General features: G+C 46.9%; 1 protein-coding gene across 3 annotated transcripts in view; it reads right to left on the bottom strand.

The window, feature by feature from the left end:
- The window catches only part of FBLN5 (fibulin 5), a 93,055-nt gene that overhangs the window by 23,767 nt on the left and 44,204 nt on the right, over positions 1-25,084 (bottom strand). For all 3 annotated transcript variants that reach the window (XM_014483125.2, XM_005910254.3, XM_005910253.3), the window contains 2 exons: positions 7,322-7,444; positions 2,400-2,516 (listed from right to left, as the gene is read on the bottom strand). In XM_014483125.2, the coding sequence (XP_014338611.1) occupies positions 2,400-2,516; positions 7,322-7,444 (240 nt within the window). The remainder of the gene's footprint in view (positions 1-2,399; positions 2,517-7,321; positions 7,445-25,084) is intronic.

The raw sequence follows: 25,084 nt of genomic DNA on the forward strand, positions 1-25,084 counted from the left end.
AAGAGGGCAAGCCCATATCCACATTGCTCCCACATCCTGGCATCTTTGAAACTTTCAGAGGGGCAAAAAAAAAAAAAAAGAAAAATAGATGGCCATGCAGGGCAAGTCCAGGGAGATGCCAGTCTCCACCAGTGCAAAGGAAGTCTAGAGGCTGTCCACCCAGGAGGCCAGGAAAATGTCGTGATGCCAGGCTGTCCAGGCAGGACTACACCAAGGAGGAGAGCTCGAGTCCTCGGCTTCCAGCCAGAGGCTGGCTGTGCAAGGAGAGCAAGCTCCAGACCTGCCCTCTTACAGCCTCAGCTACTTGCACTTCTGCCCCCAGGGCCCTGGTGGCCCTCTCTGGCCAGCCCTGCCCTCCACACATACCCAAGGGCCCTTCTGAATCCCCCGCTCCCCACTCCAACCTGCTGGACAGGAGGACTGGACTCTTGGGCTTTACACTCCTTTCTGCCACCACCTAACTGTGTGACTCTGGCCAAGTTGCTTAACCTCTTTGAAGCCTGATTTCCTCATCTGCCCTGCCTACCTCACAAGGCTATTGTTGGGGCTCAGTGAAATGAACAAATGTGACAATCCTTTGACGAGGGCAAAGCCCTCTACCTTGCTTGAGGTGTTAGGAATACAAAAGCTCGCTGGAGTTTGTCACATCCTGTGTCATCGTGGGCCCTGCTGATGCAATATCCCAGTGGCTGAGTGCCTGCGTCCAGGCCTGGGTGCTGTGTCTGTCGCTTTATCACACTGCTGGACCCGGAGCCAGGTATGTTAACTGCTCCTTGTCAGAGGATGCTCTCCATTGGACACAAGGGCCTTTGGGCTTCTCTGTGCGTGGCTGTGCCTTAGGAGGGGCTGGCATCTCGAACCTCCAGCCCTGGCACGGAGAAGCCTGCATCTGCGCTAAGCCACTTATCACAGCAGCAAAGGAGCCAGGCGCCTGCTCCCCTGCCCAATCAGCTCCCTCAACCTCCCAGGCCAGCCTCTGCTCTCAGAAGAAAATGACCTCTTCTGGCGAGAGGAACACAGTCGAGACTTCTTGGAACAATCAGCAGAACCAGCTTTGGAAGAGAGACTGACAAAGAATCCAGGATCCAGCTCTTTAACGCTGATGCCTTCCTGTTTACTCAATGATTTAGATACGATTAAACTAATGGAGACATAATATCCTCCAACTAGCTGGCCAGGAGCCTGCCAGCCAGACCTCAAGTGCTGTGACAAGGAAATGGATCCTGCAAAAGCTGGTGGCAGGCTCCAAACAAAGACCTCATTCTGAGTCTCTGGCGCTGTCCCCACCCTGGATGGGGCAGCTGCCAGGGACTGGAGGCCCCGGGCTGGGGGCTGGGGGAGAGGAGCTGGGGGCCAGGCAGGACTTGTGCTAATTCTTTGGGTCTTAAGTCCCCTGTTCACTTCCTGAGCAGAAGATACCTTCAGCTGGAAACTGCCATAAGCCTGGAACTTGTTTTTCTTACTTATCAGTATGTGACACAATCATGTGAAAGTCAGAAAATGCCTTTGTTTCATTCTGTTACTGCGGGGAATGTCGGGTTGTAAGGGAAGTTACCACCATCACCATCCTATTACTTTTTAAAATAATAGGCCCTCCTAGCATGGACAAGGGAAAGCTATAATGACAGGCATTGAAGTTGCCTGTGGGGCTTCCCCTGGTGACTCCGGGGTAAAGAATCTGCCTGCCAATGCAGGAGACAAGGGTTCCATCCCTGATCCAGGAAGATCTCTCATGGCACTAAGCAACTCATCCCGTGTGCCACAACTACTGAAACCCCCAAGCCCTAGAGCACGCCCTCTGCAACAAGAGAAGCTACCACGATGAGAAGCCCACGCACCACAGCTAGAGAGTAGCTCCTGCTTGCTGCAACTAGAGAAAGCCTGTGCAGCAATGAAGACCCTGCACAGCCAAAAGTAAAATAAATGAAGAAAATTATTATTTTTTAAAAGTTGCCTGTGAAACCCTTGCATAAAGTGTATGTGAATACCTCGCAATTCATCAGGAATCAGGAGCCCTCTTTCTTTATCCCTCTTTGGGCCTTGGGAGTTGAACTCAGTCAGGCTAAGAGGACATGTGAGAAAGCTTCTGACTGATCAAAAATGTTGGCAAGGCTACTTGTGGACAGCGGATACACAGAGAGAAGCAAATCCATGAAATCGTAAACTCCCAGCTGGTGGATGATGTGGTTCTAATCTCAGTAAATGCGCAGAGTACATCCTGACATGTTTCACATAAGCTCAGTTAGGATCTCAGGTTTCTGTAAGCAACGGCATGAGCGGGCAGTGAGTGGAAATACACTTTAACAAAGGCGTTTCCCACCGACATAAGCTGTCAGACTCTGAAGAAGACAGCATCTAGGGTTTCACACTGTGTTCAAGTTATCATTCACATCACATACCTTGGCAAGACCTTCCATCCTCGTTGAGGGTAAAACCAGGGTTGCATGTACAGGAATAAGATCCGGGAACATTCGCGCACAGCTGCTGGCAGTAGCCATAACGACATTCATCAATGTCTGGAAACAGAATTGCAAGCAAGATAAGATATTTCTTCTCCATCACCGATGCCACCCCCAGCATCATTATTGCCCGTCTCTTCTGGAACAGGATCACAAAGGGAAGCAAAGGGGAGCTAACGCAAAGACAGCACCGACTAAGCCTCAGGGAGGGTAACACCCCTCTGGATTCCAGGCTCAATCTCCCCACCATCCTCCCTGACCTGTCTCAGTCTTGTGAACACCTGAATCTATCTTGAAAGTTGCAGAAAACAATTTTTTGCTTAGAGAGGAACGTTGGTCCAGGTGACCTCTAGGATTTCATCCGAATCTAAGACTTAACGCTAAGACGGATCCCCTGACAGGTGCTCTAAGATTCTACAGAAGCATGTCACTGCCCTGGGAACAGACCAGTTAAAGTGTAAAAGGATTCCATAGCCTGGTTCCTGTAGGCTCTTTGCCAGCTCCACTAATAATGAATATGGGGACCTCCCTGGTGATTCAGTGGTTAAGAATCTACCCGGTAATGCAGGGGACATGAGTTCAATCCCCGATCAGGGAACTAAGATCCCAAACATCATGGGGCAATTCAATGCGTGCAGCACATCTAGAGAAGCCGCCACTCGCCACAACCAGGCCTGCCTGCTTCAACGAAAGACCCCGCATGACGCAACTAAGACCTGACACAGCCAAATAATCATTCCTCTAAAAATAATAATAAATAATGAATATGTCTGGCTGTTGGGAACAAGACTGAGTACAGTCTAGGCTGAGCTGGGGAGCATTGCAGTCTGGAGACCTGTGAACCCAGGAGCACAAGGATGCTGGAGTTCGCCTTGAATCTCCTCCTTGTAGCACAGCAGCCATCAAACTCTGGATAAACACACTTTTTAAAACTACAACCAGCCTTTCTTGAGCAAGCAGCTATGTGGGTGAATGGTTCCTTTTAGCAGAGCCAGGCTGACATGTGCCAGTCAGTGGGGAGTCTGAGGTTATGGGAAAGCACTTCCCAACACCCCAAGCTGATGGGCTGGAGAAACCACTCCTGCAAGATAGGATGTTTTGAATGAAGCCTCCAGGTGGGGACTAAGCTCTCACTTGATTTATACCTATCACGGGTCCCTACTTCACGCTCAACTCCTCCTAAACGTTTTCCCTCTGGTATCCCAGTTCCTTTGGAACCAGGGTCCATTCAGGGTTTTGAAGACCAGCTTAGAACTTTTCTCTGTGCCTGGCTTCTATCACCTACTGCCAGAAAGCAGTAGCCCCTCACTGGAAGGACTGATGCTGAAGCTCCAGTACTTTGATGCTGATGAGAAGAGCTGACTCATTGGAAAAGACTGACGCTGGGAAAGATTGAGGGCAGGAAGAGAAGGGGGTGACAGAGGATGAAATGGTTGGATGGCATCACCAACTCAATGGACATAAGTTTGAGCAAACTCCAGGAGAGAGTAAAGGACAGGAAAGCCTGGTGAGCTGCAATACATAGGGTCACAAAGAATTGGACAAGACTGAATGACTGAACAACTGCCAGAAGGGACCCCACCTCCACATTACTCATTATTCAGCCCCCCTCAGAAGCTGTGCCCTGCCCTTGTCACTCTGTTTTATCTCTGAGTGGTAGCTACTTTTAACCCAGCTCACCCCACCGCTGAGTGGCATGCAGCTCCCACGTGGAAAGCACATTGACTTGTGCAGTTGCTGGTCCTGACTCTTATGTGGGTGCAGTTGGGTGCATCCCCAAGCCCAGAGAGGCAGCAGGGGGAAAAGAGGGCATCTTCTGCCTTAGGGGTGGCTTGGAGGAAAGGCAATCCCCTGGCCCTTCTTTTTCTGCAAAGGCAATGCCTCCAAAGTCATGCAGAAAGGGTGGTGGATGGCTATGGAACTTGCACCTTGAAAGCAAAAGAAGAGTTTGGCCAGGAGAAGGCACAAGTTTAGCCATATTGGGGAAAGTGAAAGTGAAGTCACTCAGTCGTGTCCGACTTTTTGAGACCTGTGAACTGTAGCCCACCAAACTCCTCCGTCCATGGGATTCTCCAGGCAAGAATACTAGAGTAGGTTGCCATTTCCTTCTCCATTTCCTTTCTTCTTGGAGAAAGGTCCTCACTTTGGATGTCAATTGTAAGCAGACTGTGCGTGCAGCACCAATTAGGCCTCCAGGAGCATCCTTCCTAAAGCTTCATGCTCTGTGAATAAGAACAACCCTCCTGGTGGAGGAATGTCCCAGTTACTGTCCCCACTCAGACAGGGAGGGGTTTCCTGGCCCCAAGGTCTCTGCAATCCAGCCTGTGTGTCCCGGTCACCTGGTCTTCTCTAGCACCCCCTGGTGGTGGAAAAAATGGACTGAAAAACAGGACACAGATTTTAGACCCAATAGCATATTCAAAAGCAGAGACATTACTTTGCCAACAAAGGTCTGTCTAGTCAAGGCTATGGTTTTTCCTGTGGTCATGTATGGATGTGAGAGTTGGACTGTGAAGAAGGCTGAGTGCCGAAGAATTGATGCTTTTGAACTGTGGTGTTGGAGAAGACTCTTGAGAGTCCCTTGGACTGCAAGGAGATCCAACCAGTCCATTCTGAAGGAGATCAGCCCTGGGTGTTCTTTGGAAGGAATGATGCTAAAGCTGAAACTCCAGTACTTTGGCCACCTCATGCGAAGAGTTGACTCATTGGAAAAGACTCTGATGCTGGGAGGGATTGGGGGCAGGAGGAGAAGGGGACGACAGAGGTTGAGACGGCTGGATGGCATCACTGACTCAATGGATGTGAGCCTGAGTGAACTCCGGGAGTTGGTGATGGACAGGGAGGCCTGGCGTGCTGTGATTCATGGGGTCGCAAAGAGTCGGACACGACTGAGCAACTGAACTGAACTGAACTCTTTGTCCAACATGTTCCTCCTCTATGCGTCTCAGTTTCCAACTCTATAAAAGGTGGATGACATAATATATAACATCCCTTCCAGCTCTGAAATGCTACATATTGAGTTCCCATACAAATAACTCACACTGATCTGCTTATGTTCAAATCAGTGGCCTCAGATTTTCCATAATAGCTGAGGTTGGTTAAAATGCAAAGCAATCATCATATTCACACATGCCCATGCGCAGCCAACTCTTCGGTGCCTGGAAAGGAGAACCAAGTGAGGTCCAGGCTGGCTTGTCAGGCCCCTTTGGGCAGGGCTCTAGAGGCGACCTCAACACAGTTTCAATCAAGAGAAAACGGGAAAAAAGAATCTTTTTGTCTGTTTGTTTCCATGAGGTTGTTTGGATTTATTTCTTAGCACCTCCAGGACTGACTTTCAGGCAACAGCAGCGTCTTGAGACTTTAAACTAGAAGGGCTTTTCCAAGAAACAGCAAAGAAATCACACCCTAGAAAGAGAAATTGCAGTGACAACTAGAGATTGTTATGAGTGCGTGCACTTGGCTAAACCAAAGACTAGAGGGGAAGAAAGAAAAACAGCCCTCCAGGAAAAATAAACAGAGGGATCATATAGCCAATGCCAACTGCAAGGGAGAAAATTCTCAATAGGTGCTGACTGACTTTTTAAAAAAGACCAGAGCTAGACGGGTGGGCATGGGGTGGGGGATATGGTGGGGTATTGGAAGGAGATGATGTTAGATCTGAATCCCCTGATTCATATTTGAAACCTGGGACATTTCTATGACAAAGCAAGCACTCCCTTCTATCGGTAGGATTTCTAATTAGGGACAGAATAACCCTCACCTCTACCACTTCCTGCCTCTGTTATAAATTTCCAAAGGCAGAAAAAAGGTCTAGGTAAGACCAAATATGAACCTTTAAAAATTACATTAAAAAATCCTGATGATGGAGAGGCAGTGACGAAGGCCTGAAAAGCACCTTCTTATCCTGGCAGAGTCTTTATTAAACTCTATATAAACAGGGCAGTGAAAGGGAGGAAGACCGCAAGGCTCAGGGCCTGAAAAGCAGGGTAAGCAGCTGCAGCCATGATGGATCGATCCCAACTGTCAACAGCAGGGAGCCAGGCTGCCGCAAGCTTGGATTTGCCACAAGTCTGCATTTGGGACTGGACAAAAACATGTTTTGGTGGTTCAGTGGTAAAGAATCTACCTGCAATGCAGGAGATGCAGATCCGATCTGTGGGTTGGGAAGATCCCCTGGAGAAGGAAATGGCAACCCACTCCAATATTCTTGCCTGGGAAACCCCATGAATAGAGGAACCTGGAAGGCCATAGTCCATTGGGTTGCAAGAGATACAACTTAGTGAGTAAACCACCACCATTGTCATAATAAAAATAAGAGAAAGTGAAAGTGGCTCAGTCATGTCCGACTCTTTGTGACCCCATGGACTATACAGTCCATGGAATTCTCCAGGCCAGAATACTGGAGTGGGTAGCCTTTCCCTTCTCTAGGGGATCTTCCCAACCCAGGGATCTAACCCAGGTCTCCTGCATTGCAGGCAGATTTTTTACCAGCTTAGCCATGAGGGAATACTGGATTGGGTAGATCCAAGAATACTGGAGTGGGTAGCCTATCCCTTCTCCAGTGAATCTTCCTGACCCAGGAATCAAACCGGAGTCTTCTGCATTGTAGGCAGATTCTTTACCAACTGAGCAATCAGAGAAGCCCAAAAATAAGAAAGTGGGGGGAAAAAATTCCTGGTGATGACATGCCGTCATGCAGTGATGGTGACAAGTGATCTTAAAGGGTGGTGCTCCATGTAAGCTCAACAATCTTCTGCCACCCACAACCCCAAAGAAAAGCCCATTGCCCTTAAGCCACCCAGCCATGACCACGATTCACAATACCCCCAGGCAATCATCACTTTCAAGAGCTTCTGTATTACCTAAGCACTGGCCTTCAAGCAGCCAGTAGCCATCCGTGCAGGAACAGGTGTAGCCTCCTTCGGTGTTGATGCAAATCTGGGTAGGGTTACACTGGTGGGAGTCCGTTGCACACTCATCCACATCTGTAACACAGACATATTCCAAAGAATGTCACCTACATCTGTTTAGAGCCCTTGGAGCCACCAGAGGTGCTAACTGCTTGCTTGTCTGGCTGGGAGGCAGTTGATTATGTCCCTGGATTACATCACCTCCCTAACAGGTACCACTAGGAGACCCTGGCTTTTCTGGAGGGGGCCGAGCTAATCTGCTCCCTGGAAAATCTACAAGGGAAATGGCCAAAAAGAAAACACACATCCTTAAGCACTGTTCTGCCATCCTGTCCAACATTCTCTGAAAACAAGTTCACCTTGATGACAACCATTACTTGATTTAGAAATGTATTTTGTATTAGGCTCATCCATTCACATATAAACAGGTCTGCTGTGTACCTTCTGGGTGCACAGAGCCATGATAAACACCTCTGAGAACAAGAACAGAAGGAAGAGAAACATCCCTCGTTAGTGGAAGCTTGTGAGTCACTTGACTGCATCCACACAGGAAAATCTTTTCATTTGGGGCCCCTGCATCTTCAGGAAGCTTCTAGGAGCCCTCCAGCCTTCCCTCCTCCACTCCAGAGCTCTGGGGCTCACCTCCTGCTGCCCTGTACTCAGATTGGGTTTCTCCATGCTGTCATTACACATGCCCATCTGTCTGCTGCCGGGCAGGTACTTGTGCCAAGTCAGTCCCTTCTCCTTCAGTGGGACCATCAAAGCGCAGAGACCAAGCTGTATTATGCCCACGTTTCTCATATGGTGTACGCAGTACTCAAGACTGTTTCAGCTGAAACGAATCCTACTTTCTTTTCTCCCCACACTGCACCTTAGGGAGTCCTGGAACAGGTGCTCCTGACACCACGCCCTCACTTTGACAAAACTCCACAGGGATTCACCCCGCACACTTAATTCATCTGGCCTGGCCCTGCCTCTCCCCTTCACTCCCACCCTCACCTGCCTGCATCCTTAGTAGGGCTCCGGCCTTTTGCCCTCTCATCAGGGTTTGCTCATCTACACCCTACCCCTCCAGAATGGACCATCGCACCATCAGAAATATCAAGTTGACAAAAAGTTTGTTAGGGTTTTGCCATAACAGCTTCTGAAAAACCCAAACAAACATTTTGGCCAACCCAGTAGCATTAAAAGCTGCACTTCACTGAGACTGAGCCGTGCACCTGGCTCCTCATTTTCCTCTCACAGTCACCCCATGCAGTGGGCTCGTGATCCCCATTTTACAGATGAGAAAATGTTGCCAAACATGCTATAGCATCGAGGTCTGTGCAGGGATGACAGGGCTCATGCTGCCGGGCCCTGGCAGGTCACGCAGAGGAGAGAGGGTTGAGCTTTTGCTGCCTTTTCCTGCCCCACCTGGGAAACTGTCTGCCTCTTAACATTGTAGATGGCAGACTGGGGGTGGGGGGAGGGGGCGGTGGTGCAGCGCTGGGGGGCCCCGAGGATTCCAAAGTGTTAGCTCCATAGGTAGTACAGGGGTGCGCTCAGGAAGCGAGCACAACTGATCCAGTGAAACAAACATTCAGCCAGGTAAGTGATGGTCTCCTGGGTCCAAGGACACCACCCACCACAGTCCACCACCACGTGCCTCATCAGTCAACACCAAGGACGCTGGTTGGTTCCCACCCCAGCCCAGTGACCAGAGTCTGGACATCACATGGAACCAGGCTCCAGCCTTCTCAACATGGACAACCTCCAAGAACCTACTTCCAGGGTGGCAGCCATCTCTGCTGCACCCCAACGATGTACAGCCTTGATGGCAAAGACCCGGGCCGTTCTCAGCTGCAAGAGCTCCTGCCTTGGCCCCAGGCATCGCCTCCAGCCCCAGCTCTGCCCACCCAGCAAAGCCTCCCAGGGGATCCCGCAAATAATGCTTGGCCAGCAGCCGCTCCTGCTCAAATCCGTATCGAAGCCTAGGATAATAAATAAAGCCACTATCGGCCAGCACATATTTACATTTTTCCGGCAGGAAGTGATGGATGACAATTATACCCTGGGAACAACTCTGCCTTAGGAATGTGTGCTCTTTATCCTGCTTCAAGGGGAACGGAGGGTGAAGGAGCAGCAGAGCCGTCAGAGAGCCCTGGGGACAGCAAGTTCCAGGGCTCTGTGCTGTGTAACCGGCATGGAGACGACGTGCCCCCGGTAGCCTGATAGACAGCCACCAAACTGGGAGAGGCCCAGACTGGGCCCAGAGGAGCGTGGGAGGCCTCAATGTGTAGGCAGGTACAAACTATTCAAATCATCCAGAAACAAAATCTCTAAGGTTTATTTTTTTAAAATCCACCATTTTTACTCAGTTAAAGAATTAACTCAGTTATACTGCATATCTGTTGATGGACATTCAAAAAACGACTTGAATTGACTGATTGGATGTCTTGAACGGGTTGAATTCATTGTCAATTGATTGACCTTGAACGGATGGTCAATCTAAATATGTTCTGAGAACTCAGTAAGTCTGGGAGTCTCTGGGGGAAGTATGTCCCATATTTATATCCTCAAAATATACCTGGTTTTAACTTGGGTCCATGCATGTGTTAAATCATGTCTGATCCTTTGTGACCCCATGGACTGTAGCCCACCAGGCTCCTCTTGTCCATTGGTTTTCCAGGCAAGAATACTGCAGTGGGTTGCCATTTCCTCCTCCAAGGGATCTTCCTCCTCCAAGGGATCTTCCCACAGGATGGAACCCATGTCTCCTCCTTGCGTCTCCTGCATTGGCAGGCGGGTTCTTTAACACTTAACCCAGCTGGGAAGTCCCCACCTCGGGTCCATAGTAAATGTTCAATGAATGAATGAATGAACACATGGGCAACACACATTAAGGCCTTTGAGTCCCCAGACAAGTTTTTCCAGCCAACTTGCTGACAAGTGTGTAGACTTTAAAAACAACCACCTCCACTGAAAACCCCCATCAGCTTGCACACCTGAGGAGCTGAAACTGAGAACGTTCACGCCTTGGGTTCCGCACGAGGTGAAAAGACTCATCACACATTCCAGCTCACAGCTGAATTGCTTACATTAAATACCTTTGATTTAAATAACAGAAGGGAAAAAATACGTCGAACCACTCCCAAGGACATTCTTTGGCAAAGGGGCCTTTTCTGCACCAGTGGAAAAGTACAAGTTAGGGCAACCTAAGTAAGTACCATTATCCTCAGATGCAAATTGTGCTGGTTACTTCTTCCCTTTTCTGTGTAATGTTTAGGAAACGTCCCTTAAGAGAAGAGGATGCTGGGTTCATTCAATCATTCATACCCTCGCTCATCTATTAATTCTTTCTGTTCTACTGTGGCTGTGAGTGTGTGTGTGTGTGTGTCTCCTCCCAAATCTCCAGGCTGCTGAGAGAGCCAGTGGGGAGCACAGTCCCTCCAACCATGTGACTCCTATAGTGTCTCTCCTGGGGCTGTAGTCCCGGGCAGCTGCCTGGGCCCTTCGAGGACTCTAGCACAGCAGCTGTGGCTCATCTCTCCTCCGCCGGGAAGACATCTACCCGCTGTCATCCAGCACCCCGATAACTGGAGGACAGAGCTCCCTGACACCTCCAGAACCAGATCACAGCCCAGCACTGCACCTGTCCAGGAAGAAATCATTCTCCGTGTTGAACAACACATCCCTGCTGCCCAATGCAGCTCTGAGCTGTTGCCCTTTCCTGCAGACCTCCCCAGGGTGGCCGTCAATTACAACATTCTCAGGACTTCCCTGGTGGTCCGGTGGCTAAGACTCTGCGCTCCCAATATAGGGGGCCCTGGTTCGATCTCTAGCCAGGAAACTAGATCCCGCATGCTGCAGCTAAGAATCCACACGCCACGACTAAAAGATCTCACATGTGGCAACTAAAAAGAAAATCTTATGCCTCAGCAAAGACTGAAGATCCTGTGTGTTGCAACTAAGACCTGGCACCCAATAAATAATAAAATAAATAAATACATATGCATGCATATTAAGTCACTTCGGTCGTGTCTGACTCTCTGCGACCCTATGGTCCATAGCCGCCCCCGCCAGGCTCCTCTGTCCATGGGATTCTAAAGGCAACAACACTGGAGTGGGTTGCCATGCCCTCCTCCAGGGGATCTTCCCGACCCAGGATTCGAACCCGTGTCACTTACACCTCCTGCATTGGCAGACAGGCTCTTTACCACTAGTAGCACCTGCTGCTGCTGCTGCCTAGGAAGCCCCAAAATAAATGCATATAAAAATGATTTTAAAAGTACAGCAATCTCAAACAACAACTGCTCACTTAGAAAAGTTCTCAAAGCAGTCAACCTCATCTCCTTGACCCGCTTCCAGGAGGCAGAAGTGGGCTCCCGGCCTTGGTACAGCGGCCCACATGTCAGACATACTCATTCAGGAGGTCATATCCATAGCTGTGTCCCATGTCCCCAGCTGGTGCACTAAGGCAGCAAGATCTCACAGGGGCACCAGGTGGAGAAACTGGCCTCAAGACATCAGAATACAACTGCCCAACAAACCAGGACAACAAAAGGAACAGAATCTTCCAGGCTGAGACCTTAATAAACATTTCTCTGAACAGAACATACAAGTGGCCATTAGGCACATGAAGAGATGCTCAACATCACAATTATTAGAGAAATGAAAATTAAAACTGCAATGAGGTATCAACTCATACCAATCAGAATGGCCATCATTAAAAAGTCTACAAATAAATGCTGGAGACAGTGTGGAGAAAAAGGGACCCTCCTACAATGCTGGTGGGAATGTAAGTTGGTGAAGCCATTATGGAAAATAGTACGGAGTTCCTCAGAACACTAAAAATAGGATTACCATATAATCCAGCAATCTCACTCCTGAGCGTATACCTGGACAAAACTATAATTTGAAAAGTTCATAGCAGCACTATTCACAATAGCCAAGACATGGAAACAGTGTACACGTCCACTGACAGACGAGCAGATAAAGAAGATGTGATGCATGTATACAATGGAATACTACTTGGCCATAAAAAGAATGAAATAATGCCATTTGCAGTAACATGGATGGACCTAGAGATTATCATATTTAATACTAAGCAAAGTAAGTTCAGAAAGAGAAAGACAAATACCATACGATATCACTTACGTGTGGAATCTAAAGTATGACACAAATGATCTTATCTATGAAATAGAAAGAAAATCAAGGACATAGAGAACAGAATGGTGGTTGCCAAGGGGATGCGAAATGGGGGAAGGATGGAGGGGGAGGTTGGGGTTAGCAGGTGTAAACTATTATATACGGAATGGATGAACAACAAGGTTCTACTCTACAGCACAGGGAACTATGCTCAATATCCCATGATGAACCAGGATAGAAAAGAACATGAATAAAGAATGTCTATATGTGCATACGTCCGAGGTCAGGGGCAGCGGCCAAGAGTACCAGACTGCGACAGCGCAGGAACGGCCAAGAGGAGCTACTCCGCGTCCGAGGTCGGGGAGTGGGGGTGGGCGGGCGGCCGAGAGGAGATGCCCAGCGTCCAAGGTCAGGGGCGGCGACGAGAGGAGTTACCCCGCGTCCAAGGTCATGGGCGGCGGCCGGGAGGAGCTACCCCACGCCCCCATGCTCGAGGCCAAGGGTGACGGCCGGGAGGAGCAACCCCATGCCTGAGGCCAGGGTCGGTGGCCGGGAGGACCAACCCCACGTCCAAGGAGCCGTGGCTGCGCGGGCGCAGGAGGGCCTAGAGGAGCTATCCCACGTTGAAGGTCAGGAAGGGCGGCGGTAAGGAGATACCCCTCATCCAAGGTAAGGAGCAATGGCTGCGCTTTGCTGGAGCAGCCGTGAAGAGATACCCCACGCCCAAGGTAAGAGAAACCCAAGTAAGACGGTAGGTGTTGCAAGAGGGCATCAGAGGGCAGACACACTGAAACCATACTCACAGAAAACTAGTCAATCTAATCACACTAGGACCACAGCCTTGTCTAATTCAATGAAACTAAGCCATTCCTGTGGGGCAACCCAAGACGGGCGGGTCATGGTGGAGAGATCTGGCAGAATGTGGTCCACTGGAGAAGGGAATGGCAAACCACTTCAGTATTCTTGCCTTGAGAACCCCATGAACAGTATGAAAAGGCAAAATGATAGGCTACTGAAAGAGAAACTCCCCAGGTCAGTAGGTGCCCAATATGCTACTGGAGGTCAGTGGAGAAATAACTCCAGAAAGAATAAAGGGATGGAGCCAAAGCAAAAAGAATACCCAGCTGTGGATGTGACTGGTGATAGAAGCAAGGTCCGATGCCGTAAAGAGCAATATTGCATAGGAACCTGGAATGTCAGGTCCATGAATCAAGGCAAATTGGAAGTGGTCAAACAAGAGATGGCAAGAGTGAATGTCGACATTCTAGGAATCAGCGAACTGAAATGGACTGGAATGGGTGAATTTAACTCAGATGACCATTATATCTACTACTGCAGGCAGGAATCCCTCAGAAGAAATGGAGTGGCCATCATGGTCAACAAAAGAGTCCGAAATGCAGTACTTGGATGCAATCTCAAAAACGACAGAATGATCTCTGTTCGTTTCCAAGGCAAACCATTCAGTATCACGGTAATCCAAGTCTATGCCCCAACCAGTAATGCTGAAGAAGCTGAAGTTGAATGGTTCTATGAAGACCTACAAGACCTTTTAGAACTAACACCCAAAAAAGATGTCCTTTTCATTATAGGGGACTGGAATGCAAAAGTAGGAAGTCAAGAAACACCTGGAGTAACAGGCAAATTTGGCCTTGGAATATGGAATGAAGCAGGACAAAGACTAATAGCGTTTTGCCAAGAAAATATACTGGTCATAACAAACACCCTCTTCCAACAACACAAGAGAAGACTCTACACATGGACATCACCAGATGGTCAACACCGAAATCAGATTGATTATATTCTTTGCAGCCAAAGATGGAGAAGCTCTATACAGTGAGCAAAAACAAGACCAGGAGCTGAGTGTGGCTCAGACCATGAACTCCTTATTGCCAAATTCAGACTGAAATTGAAGAAAGTAGGGAAAACCACTAGACCATTCAGGTATGACCTAAATCAAATCCCTTATGATTATACAGTGGAAGTGAGAAATAGATTTAAGGGCCTAGATCTGATAAGAGTGCCTGATGAACTATGGAATGAGGTTCGTGACATTGTACAGGAGACAGGGATCAAGACCATTCCCATGGAAAAGAAATGCAAAAAAGCAAAATGGCTGTCTGGGGAGGCCTTACAAATAGCTGTGAAAAGAACAGAAGTGAAAAGCAAAGGAGAAAAGGAAAGATATAAGCATCTGAATGCAGAGTTCCAAAGAATAGCAAGAAGAGATAAGAAAGCCTTCTTCAGCGATCAATACAAAGAAATAGAGGAAAACAACAGAATGGGAAAGACTAGGGATCTCTTCAAGAAAATTAGAGATACCAAGGGAACATTTCATGCACAGATGGGCTCGATAAAGGACAGAAATGGTATGGACCTAACAGAAGCAGAAGCTATTAAGAAGAGATGGCAAGAATACACAGAAGAACTGTACAAAAAAGATCTTCACGACCCAGATAATCACAATGGTGTGATCACTGACCTAGAGCCAGACATCCTGGAATGTGAAGTCAAGTGGGCCTTAGAAAGCATCACTACGAACAAAGCTAGTGGAGGTGATGGAATTCCAGTTGAGCTATTCCAAATCCTGAAAGATGATGCTGTGAAAGTGCTACACTCAATATGCCAGCAAATTTGGAAAACTCAGCAGTGGCCACAGGACTGGAAAAGGTCAGTTTTCATTCCAATCCCAAAGAGAGGCAATGCCAAAGAATGCTCAAACTACCACACAATTGCACTCATCTCACACACTAGTAAAGTAATGCTCAAAATTCTCCAAGCCAGGCTTCAGCAATATGTGAACCGTGAACTTCCTGATGTTCAAGCTGGTTTTAGAAAAGGCAGAGGAACCAGAGATCAAATTGCTAACATCCGCTGGATCACGGAAAAAGCAAGAGAATTCCAGAAAAACATCTATTTCTGCTTTATTGACTATGCCAAAGCCTTTGACTGTGTGGATCTCAACAAACTGTGGAAAATTCTGAAAGAGATGGGAATACCAGACCACCTGATCTGCCTCTTGAGAAATTTGTATGCAGGTCAGGAAGCAACAATTAGAACTGGACATGGAACAACAGACTGGTTCCAAATAGGAAAAGGAGTACGTCAAGGCTGTATATTGTCACCCTGTTTATTTAACTTATATGCAGAGTACATCAGGAGAAACGCTGGACTGGAAGAAACACAAGCTGGAATCAAGATTGCCTGGAGAAATATCAGTAACCTCAGATATGCAGATGGCACTACCCTTATGGCAGAAAGTGAAGAGGAACTAAAAAGCCTCTTGATGAAAGTGAAAGAGGAGAGTGAAAAAGTTGGCTTAAAGCTCAACATTCAGAAAATGAAGATCATGGCATCTGGTCCCACCACTTCATAGGAAATAGATGGGGAAACAGTGGAGACAGTGTCAGACTTTATTTTTCTGGACTCCAAAATCACTACAGATGGTGACTGCAGCCATGAAATTAAAAGACGCTTACTCCTTGGAAGGAAAGTTATGACCAACCTAGATAGCATATTCAAAAGCAGAGACATTACTTTGCCAACAAAGTTTCATCTGTCAAGGCTATGGTTTTTCCTGTGGTCATGTATGGATGTGAGAGTTGGACTGTGAAGAAAGCTAAGCACCAAAGAATTGATGCTTTTGAACTGTGGTGTTGGAGAAGACTCTTGAGAGTCCCATGGACTGCAAGGAGATCCAACCAGTCCATTCTGAAGGAGATCAGCCCTGGGATTTCTTTGGAAGGAATGATGCTAAAGCTGAAACTCCAGTACTTTGGCCACCTCATGCGAAGAGTTGACCCATTGGAAAAGACTCTGATGCTGGGAAGGATTGGGGGCAAGAGGAGAAGGGGACGACAGAGGATGAGATGGCTGGATGGCATCACTGGCTCGATGGACGTGAGTCTCAGTGAACTCCAGGAGTTGGTGATGGACAGGGAGGCCTGGCGTGCTGCGATTCATGGGGTCGTGAAGAGTCGGACACGACTGAGCGACTGATCTGATCTGATATGTGCACAGCTGAGTCACTTGGCTGTACAGCAGAGATTGGCACAACATTGTAAATAACTATACTTCAATAAAAAATGTAAAATTAGAATCTTCCAGGCACTCGGGGACAGCATGGGAAAAGGCCACAGTCTACAAAGCTGCTGAAGGGTTAGCCCTCGGAGCTGGAATCTGTGATAGAAGCAAGTAGCAATAGACAGGTCCCCCCGGTCTTGTCAGATGGAGTTTCACAGGGCACCCTGACTATCATGCTGTTGCTTTATGCCTCATACGTCCTTCCCCGGGAGTGAGTGAGTTCTCAGCATACAACCCACTTTCTCATTCCCTATAAAACTAATGGTTCCAAGTATAATCTTAGGGTAAACTCACAGTTTATTATATAAAAACCTCTATAGGCAGCTAAAATGGACAACATGCCGCCATAAACACACATAAACGTGTGTGTGCTTAGTTGCTCAGTCGTGTCCGACTCTTTGCAACTCCATGGACTGTAGCCCACCAGGCTTCTCTGTCCATGGGGTTCTCCAGGCAAGAATCCTGGAGTGGGTTGCCATTTCCTCCTCCAGGGATCTTCCAGACCCAGGGATCAAACCTGTGTCTCCTGTACTGCAGGCAGATTCTTTACTATCTGAGCCACCAGGGAAGCCCGTGCATAAACGTGTTTGAATACAAATAATATGCATACATAAGCCAAGTACTTATTATATTTGAATGTCCATATTATATACCTACACGTATTTACATGTCAGCATTTATTCCTAAAAGTTCAAGGGAAAATAGTTAAACTGTTCTCACAACACAAATTCTCATTGAAATAAATGTCCCTTGAAAACTGTAAAACAAAGCAAACCAAAACAAAAACTAATGGTTCCCCCACGCCCACAGGGAAAAGATTTCCCAAGTCATGCTGCCTGTACCAAAGCTTAAGAGGAAAAAAAGACCAAAGGTCTGAGACCTCCCCAGAAAGGGCTGCTGGGTTAAAAAACAAACAAACAAACAAAAAAAAACGTTGAGGGCAGGCAGAGCTGGGTGTGGATCCAGTTCTTGCACTTAAGAACTGAATATTACCGACAAGTTGATTAATCTGAGGGATGCTCAGATGCTCTGCAAAACAGAGCTGCAACAGCCTGCCTCCGCAGCTGCTAGGAGAGTTCACAAATAATTGTGTTTGCAGGTGCTATTGCCGCCACCTGGCGCACAGGAGGTACTTGGGAGGTTTTAGTTTCCTTCCTTAGTGAGCTGCTGTTTCTAAGAGTTGTGAAAGATGGGGGAAGCTTGTGTTCTGCCGGCTGCAGGCTTTGTCCTGGGATTCAGAAGACACAATGATGACAGCTCTCAGTGGGCTGTGAGACACAGTTAGCTTATGGTTCAATCAACCACAGTCGCCAACCGTCCATGATTCTGTAACTGAGGATGTCCGGAAGCCTAAGGGTGCGTGTGTCTTACTGAAGTCCACAGCCAAATACCTTAACGCCGTGATTCTTCCCTCTTCCTGTGTTTTCTCTTCTCCAATACTGTGATTAAGGCAGGGCTGCCTTTGTGAGCCTGTGTACACACCCTCGGCTGAGCGTCTCGGGTCTTGTGTGAGAATGGCCATCAGCCAAAGGGAAACATTCTCACTGGGTGACACCAGGAGAAAGTGTCCAACGCCTTTGGAAGCCTGCACCTTTCCAAAGGCCTCCATGAGTCCTTTTTTGGACACGGCCAAATCATTTCCTTGGTAGTAAATTTTTACCCAGTGAAACAACATGTTTTCCCAGCCCGTTTTTGTTCCTTCCTTGCTCAAGCTAATGGGGCTTGATAAGAAAGAAGAAAATAAAAATGGCACATTCCAATGCCTCGAATTGAAGCCAGTTTCAGGCCTGCTGCTGGGCTGGATCGGGGCCATTTTTCAGCGAGACAAGCTCAGCCAAGGCTGGAAGCTACACAGGACCGACTTCCCAAACACCTGCTTAATTAAAGACCTCAGCGTTTGAGAACTCTCTTGTTGAATTCCCAGGACATCTGCATTCCATGTGCCTTATGGGTCCGGGGCAGTCGTCAGAAGCCAGCTCTTTCTGTGTTTACAGCACTTTTCCCAATGCTTGATATTAAGCTTAGAACACAAAGCCTGCTCGTTTCGTGCCTCTAATTAAGCAACAAATATGTGGTCCATTTTCCAAACAACAAAAAATCCTCTCGGATGAAACCAGCTGGGCTGCAGCTTCCAACTTCTCCGTGGATTCAATTTTTCTATCCATAAAGCAAGAGCTTGGAGGAGAGCTCTGAAAGGCCCTTCTAGCCCTGACCTTCTACAGAAACAAACTATGCAACTAATGGGGATCACATTGTTTGGTTCTTGGCTAATTTTTTTCATCCAGAGTGCTTGGTAAACATCAGCTGACTTTAGCTGCTCTCAAACTGGGCAGTGAATTGGCTAGGCTCATTCAAGTTTTGACAACGTGTGAATGATCACTGCAGGTTCAGGCATGGGGGTGGGAGTGGGGGAGCGACACATACATTCCTTCCTGAGTATCATGCACCAATAGTCCTGAGAGGTCTCTTCACTGCAGAGTTAATTACTTAATGTATTTATTAATAATGACTTTAAAGTATTTTGTAGAAATATACTGTAAGATTCTTTATGCTAACATTATCATTAGCATTCTTCAGATTTATGTTCTCTAAGAATCTAGGTATTCCCCAAATGATTAACTACCTGAAGATTTTAAAAAAATTATAAACTTACAGCAATGAAAAATATTTCATACTTGGGAGCACATTACACAAAATAGTGTGAATAAATTTGTTTTACTAGACTTAAAAAAAAAATTGTCCTGAGAGTAAGGGGACAAGGCTGCTTATTGACAATGTAGACAATGGTATTTTTCAAAAGAGCACGAGACTTTAGCTATTATTGTGATTATAAAGCAACAAACGTGGAGCTCAAACAAGATTCCCATTTGCCAAAATTCTTGCCATTTGTCCATCAACAGAGAAGGATTTTTGCAACTATACAAGTCAGTGGTTCACAAACCTAGCTGCCCAAGAGAATTACCAGGCTAACACAGAAAGTCTGGGGTGGAGGCTTAAAAAACTTTTTAAAGTGACCTAAGTGATTCCAATGTAAAACCATATCTGGAGCTTGCCGTGCCAGACTAAAACTTCTTAAACTTTAATGTGCACATAACTCAGTGAGGATCTTGTTGAAACGCAGGCTCCAATTCCATCTTCTCTGCGTTTCTAATAAGCTCCCAGGTGACGCCAATACTCCTGGCTCCAGGACCTCACTCCACGAGGCAAGGTGCTGGATTATTGAGAGCGGTGTTTGGTTCTGTAACCACGCAACCTGCTCAGAGTTTAAGAAGCTGTTCAAGAGAGTCTGGGAGGGAATTAAGTGTTCAAAAGTCAAACTGGCAATCCCTAGCCAGATTCTTCTCTAAGATCAAACCTGTTAGTTATAACAGTATTGTGATTTTTAGAGCCTTATTTAAGAAGTTCTCAACACAGTCAAAACCACAGTCTAAAAATGCTTTCCTGGGAGTACAAACAACAGCTATTACTCACATCCACCTGCAATGGTTGTGAGCACTGTGTACCTACAAAAGGTTCTCCTTTCAGTTTGCTGGTGGTGTTTTGATTTCCTAAGAGTTAACTCAGTTCCCTAAATCTTAACTAAGTTCTTAGAAAATACTGCCCCCAAAGTGATGACAAAAAGTGCAAAAGATTCCAATTAGGAGAAAAGACAGGGTTTTTCCTTCAGTGCAGACCATCCCTTGTTCATGAACACAGTCTATAAATACTTAGCTCTTAAATTGTGTCATCTCCACTGCATCTGCCATAGGCTCCATCTCCCAGTTCCCTCTGAGCTATTCCTCCCCCACACCCTCAGCTCAACGTCATCCACAGTGCCCCAGGCTGGGATCTCCTTGTCCCTGATCCCCACACCCTCCTCTCTGTTTTGCAGAACCCCAGGCTAAAAAGCTCAGACTTCCTTAAATCCTTTCCCCGACCCATGCACGACTCTCACACAGTTCTCCTTCTGGAAATCTTGCAAATTCTTTCTTACCATCCCTTATACCCTAAAATTCCAAGGCCTCACTGTCTTTTCTCTGAATGACTGGAATAACTCCATATTAGTCTGCTGGCCTCCAGCCTCTCCCCCTGAAAGCAAGCAAAACGCAACCTCCAGAACCATGCAAGACACAGAATGTGTGGCCCCTACTACTCAACACTGTATATCCCCTCCTTAGAAACCTCAAAGCTTTCTTTTTACATTTTGGCAAAGCACACGATGTGATGTGATGTAATTAAGCATATCAGGTTTTCCAGCATCTCACACCGTATTATATAATTAGCTGTGCAGGGCTCCATCTCCTCCCACTAAACTGTGAGTTTCTTGAAAACAAAAAGTGGGTCTTATTCACATTTGTGTCCTAAGCAGATGGAGGACATCTGGGGACTGTGCTTGCCCAGCAGACCTCAGGCCCCCGCCTGGGATGTGTCCTAACCCCTGTCCAGTCTTTGCCAAGGGCTGATTTGAAAGTGTCTACTTTCAAATTGTGGTGCTAGAGAAGACTCTTGAGAGTCCCTTGAATTTCAAGGAGATCAAACCAGTCAATCCTAAAGAAAATCAGCCCTGAACACTCATTGGAAGGACTGATGCAGAAACTCCGATATTTTGGTCACCTGGTGCAAAGGGCTGACTCGTTGGAAAAGACCCTGTTGCTGGGAAAGACTGAAGGCAGGAGGAGAAGGGGTTGACAGAGGATGAGATGGTTGGATGGCATCACCGACTCGATGGACATGAGTTTGAGCAAGCTCTAGGAGATAGTGAAGGACAGGGAAGCCTGGAATGTTGCAGTCCATGGAGTCGCAGAGTTGGACATGACTTAGTGACTGAACAACCGACCTCCAAAGGCTTTGACATGCCATGTGCTTGGCTTGATGGAGTGACAGACAACCTAGACAAGCAAAAAGTTTATTCTCAACATTCAGGAGGGAGGGACATCAGAGGAGAGAAAAGATACACCTTTTCCTGGCTTGAAAATGGGCAGCAACAGGAACTCGTAGGGCACAACCAGGAAACCCAATCCACTTTGCAGACCCTCAGTCTGGTGCCAGCTGTGAGAATACCCAGGTGTGCAAATTCACCCCAAGAAATCAATCATCCTGTTGTCAGGATCAAACACTCCCTGCCAATCCCTCCCAGAGCACAAGAAAGGAATCTGCATATGCCTCCCCACACAGGGGATCAGAAACTCTGCTACCACCTCTGACGCCATCACTAACTAACCAGCATGCCCGTGTGTATGCCATTGGCCTGCCTGTGCTTCCCTGTCTCAGAAATGGGGCCTCAGAGGACTTGTAGGCTTGTGGGGAAGACAGGTGGTGAACAGAAATGAGGAGTGCACTGAGGAAGGCTATGGGAACACATAACAGTGAGTGTCCCACACCTGGGAGGTGAGGGCAGGCTTTGACCCCGGACAGTGACATAGGGGAACGCGTCCTCCATATACACCCATTCCTGGAGCCCTAAGACAAGGGAGGGGAGAGACAGATGGCTCTTTCCACATAAGTTACAAGCAGCAGGCCAGAAGGTGATTAAGGATATAGATATTCCATCCTGAGACTTCCCTGGTGATTCAGACGGTAAAGAATCTGCCTGCAATGCGGAAGCCCTGGGTTCAATCCCTGGGTCAAGAAGATTCCCTGGAGGAGGGCATGGTAACCCACTCCAGTATTCTTGCCTGGAGAATTCCATGGACAGAGGAGCCTGGCAGGCTATAGTCCATGAGGTAACATAAGAGTCAGACATGACTGAGGGACTAACACTTTCACTTTTCTTTCATCCTGAGATCACTCCCTCTGATGATCTCCTCTCCTGCTCCCCACCCCCTACTCTGCTTTGGTCCAAAGTTCCCTGTTCCTCATCTCCAGCCGATGACCTCAGCACATCAGAGAATAACTGTTGAGGCTACAACTCAAGAGGAGGTGAAACCCCACAGGATGGGAGGAAGAGGTCAAAATACAGAGGGACTCTGAGGTTAGGGGAGAGGATGCCAGAAAGAGAGAGAATCTGTCTCGTGACTGAGGGGTTGCATGTCCTGAGAGTCTGGAAGGGAGAGCCCCACCCCAAATGGCGCAGGACTGCAACAGCCACACCAGCTCCACACAACCTTTTGGACTTGGTAAGCCTTGGGTTGTATCACTTAAACCTAAAATAAATATTTGAACTGATTAAATACTTCCCAGGATTGTGTGTTTACCTAGCTGATGGAGTAGGGGCTGCTCTCTTCCATCCCCCCTCTGGGGTCACTAGCAGATGTCTGGATTTCTCTTCTTCGGAAGGCAGGGAGGTGAAGGAGCAATATTTGAGGGCAATCAAGTAAGTGACCTGCCGACCAGTCTAGCCCTCCCTCCAACCATCAAGAGCACAGCACCAAAGACCCAGGGCCTGTAATACAGCTATTCAGGATTCATTTATGCAACAGACATTCACCATGAGCCAACACTGCTGTAGGTACTAGGGAGTCAAAGATAAATGACACATGGGCCATGTCTGTTTACAGTCTAGCAGGCAACGGATAAGAGACCAGATAATCCCAATTCAGTATGGTAAGTGCCATGCTGGAGAAAAGAACGTGGGCACTTCCGGGAGGAAGAGACATCTTGCAATAGGGGATGGATTCCTGGAATAGGACATTGGGGTGAATCTAGACGGATGATGTGGCAGGGACTACCCCAATCAGACACAGTCTTCTGATACCCATTCTCCCAACTGAAGACTACATTTTTCATTTTCCTTCACAGTGATATGTGGCTATGTGATGAAACTCTTGCCAGAGGGATATAAGTAAAAATAATATGTAACAACTTCTGGGTCATGCTTTAAAAGAACAATGTATGGTTCCCTTGTCACCTCTCTCCTCCCTCTGGCTGGGATGCAGGTGTGATGGCAAGAGCTGGAGCAGCTATTTTGGATCCAGAGGTGAAAGTCACACATTGAGCTTGGTCTAGCCAGCCTCTAGCCCTGAACTGCATGCCTCTGGACTGTACTATGAGAGAGAGTTTTAATTCTCTCCTATTTAAACCAGTGTGTTGAAAGTCTCTTTGTTATTGTAACTTAACTTGTTTCTCAATACAAATGAGTAGGAATCAGCCAAAAGAACGGCATGTGCAAAGGCACTGAGGCATAAGAGCCGCAGAACATTTAGACAGCCAAGAGCAGTTAACACAAGCAAACATGTGGGTGAGTGCAGGGGTGGGAAGGGAAGATAGGAGCCCATTTGTAAAACGACTGTGTACCAAGCTAAGGATGCTGGAGAAGGGGGAAGAGAAGATGAGCAGAAAGAACAGGAAAGGGGAAAATAAAATGAAAAAATGAAGAGATGATAAGGAGGGCAAAGGAGGAGTGAGAGGAAGGATAAAAAAAAAAGCCATAGTCATCCTTCCCTGCATGTGGGAACTTGCATCAGTTCTCAGTTAACACCACAGAAGTCCTAGCCCTTTGTGGTTCTGCAACAATTAGCATTAAGCTTCATGTTTTAATGAGCTCTCTGAGTTGGCCTCAATCAGAAAATTTTGACTTATTTTTTTTTTAAAATAACACAATAAGATGAACCCTCCAAAATATAGTTACTGATTCTAAATGGTTGGGTTAAGACTATGCTCAGTTGAGTTCGTAATAAATGATGTTTTGATTAATAGTAGCCGTAGTGAAGGAAATGCTAATAAAAACACATGAGCCGATGTAACTCCCCTGTGACCACAGAATTTCTCTGGGTCCCTCTCTCACAGTCTTCCTGGAAGTAATTGTCTATAGTCACTGCTCTGCCTTCCCACCTCCCACTCTCTCTAACCTGATACAATCAGACTTCTATCTTTTTTATTTTACTATAGCCTTTCTGTTCAAAGTCACAAATGATTTCCACAAGGTCAAGAATGATTTTCACAAGATCAAATCCAAAGATTTAGTCTTTATTCTTCACTACTTCCCTTCAGCATTTGGCACAGTCATCCTTTCCTTATTTCTTTCAAGACTTTCTTCATTAGACTTTCATGATCACACCTTTCTCTGGTTTGGGTTCTCTCCTAAGGGTATGCTGGTAGTCAGTATGGGTGGGTCAGGACATATTATGGGTAGTCAGCATGGGTGGATTGTTACAGCAATAACCACAATAGCCGAGAGATGGAAGCAACCCTACTATCCATCGATGGATGAATGAATAAACAAAATGTGGCCTATACGTACAGTGGAATATTATTCGACATTTAAAAGAAAGGAATTTCTGACATGCAACAGCATGAAAGAACCCAGTGAGACATTATACTAAGTGAAATAAGCCAGTCACAAAAAAACTAATATTAATGATTCCACTTATATGAAGTAGCTAAAAGTAGCCAAATTCATAGAACACATAAGGTATAATGGTGCTTACCAGGGGTTGAGGGGAAGGGTAAAAAGGGAGTGATTCTTTGATGCGTACAAAGATCACAAAGTTCTGGAGATCTATTTCACAATAATGTGAATGTCCTTAACAGTATTCAACTCTACTCTTAAAATCGATCAAGATGGTAAATTTCATGTTATGTGTTTTTACC

Source organism: Bos mutus, chromosome 21 (genome assembly GCF_027580195.1).
Source record: "Bos mutus isolate GX-2022 chromosome 21, NWIPB_WYAK_1.1, whole genome shotgun sequence".
NCBI classification, from domain to species: domain Eukaryota; kingdom Metazoa; phylum Chordata; class Mammalia; order Artiodactyla; family Bovidae; genus Bos; species Bos mutus.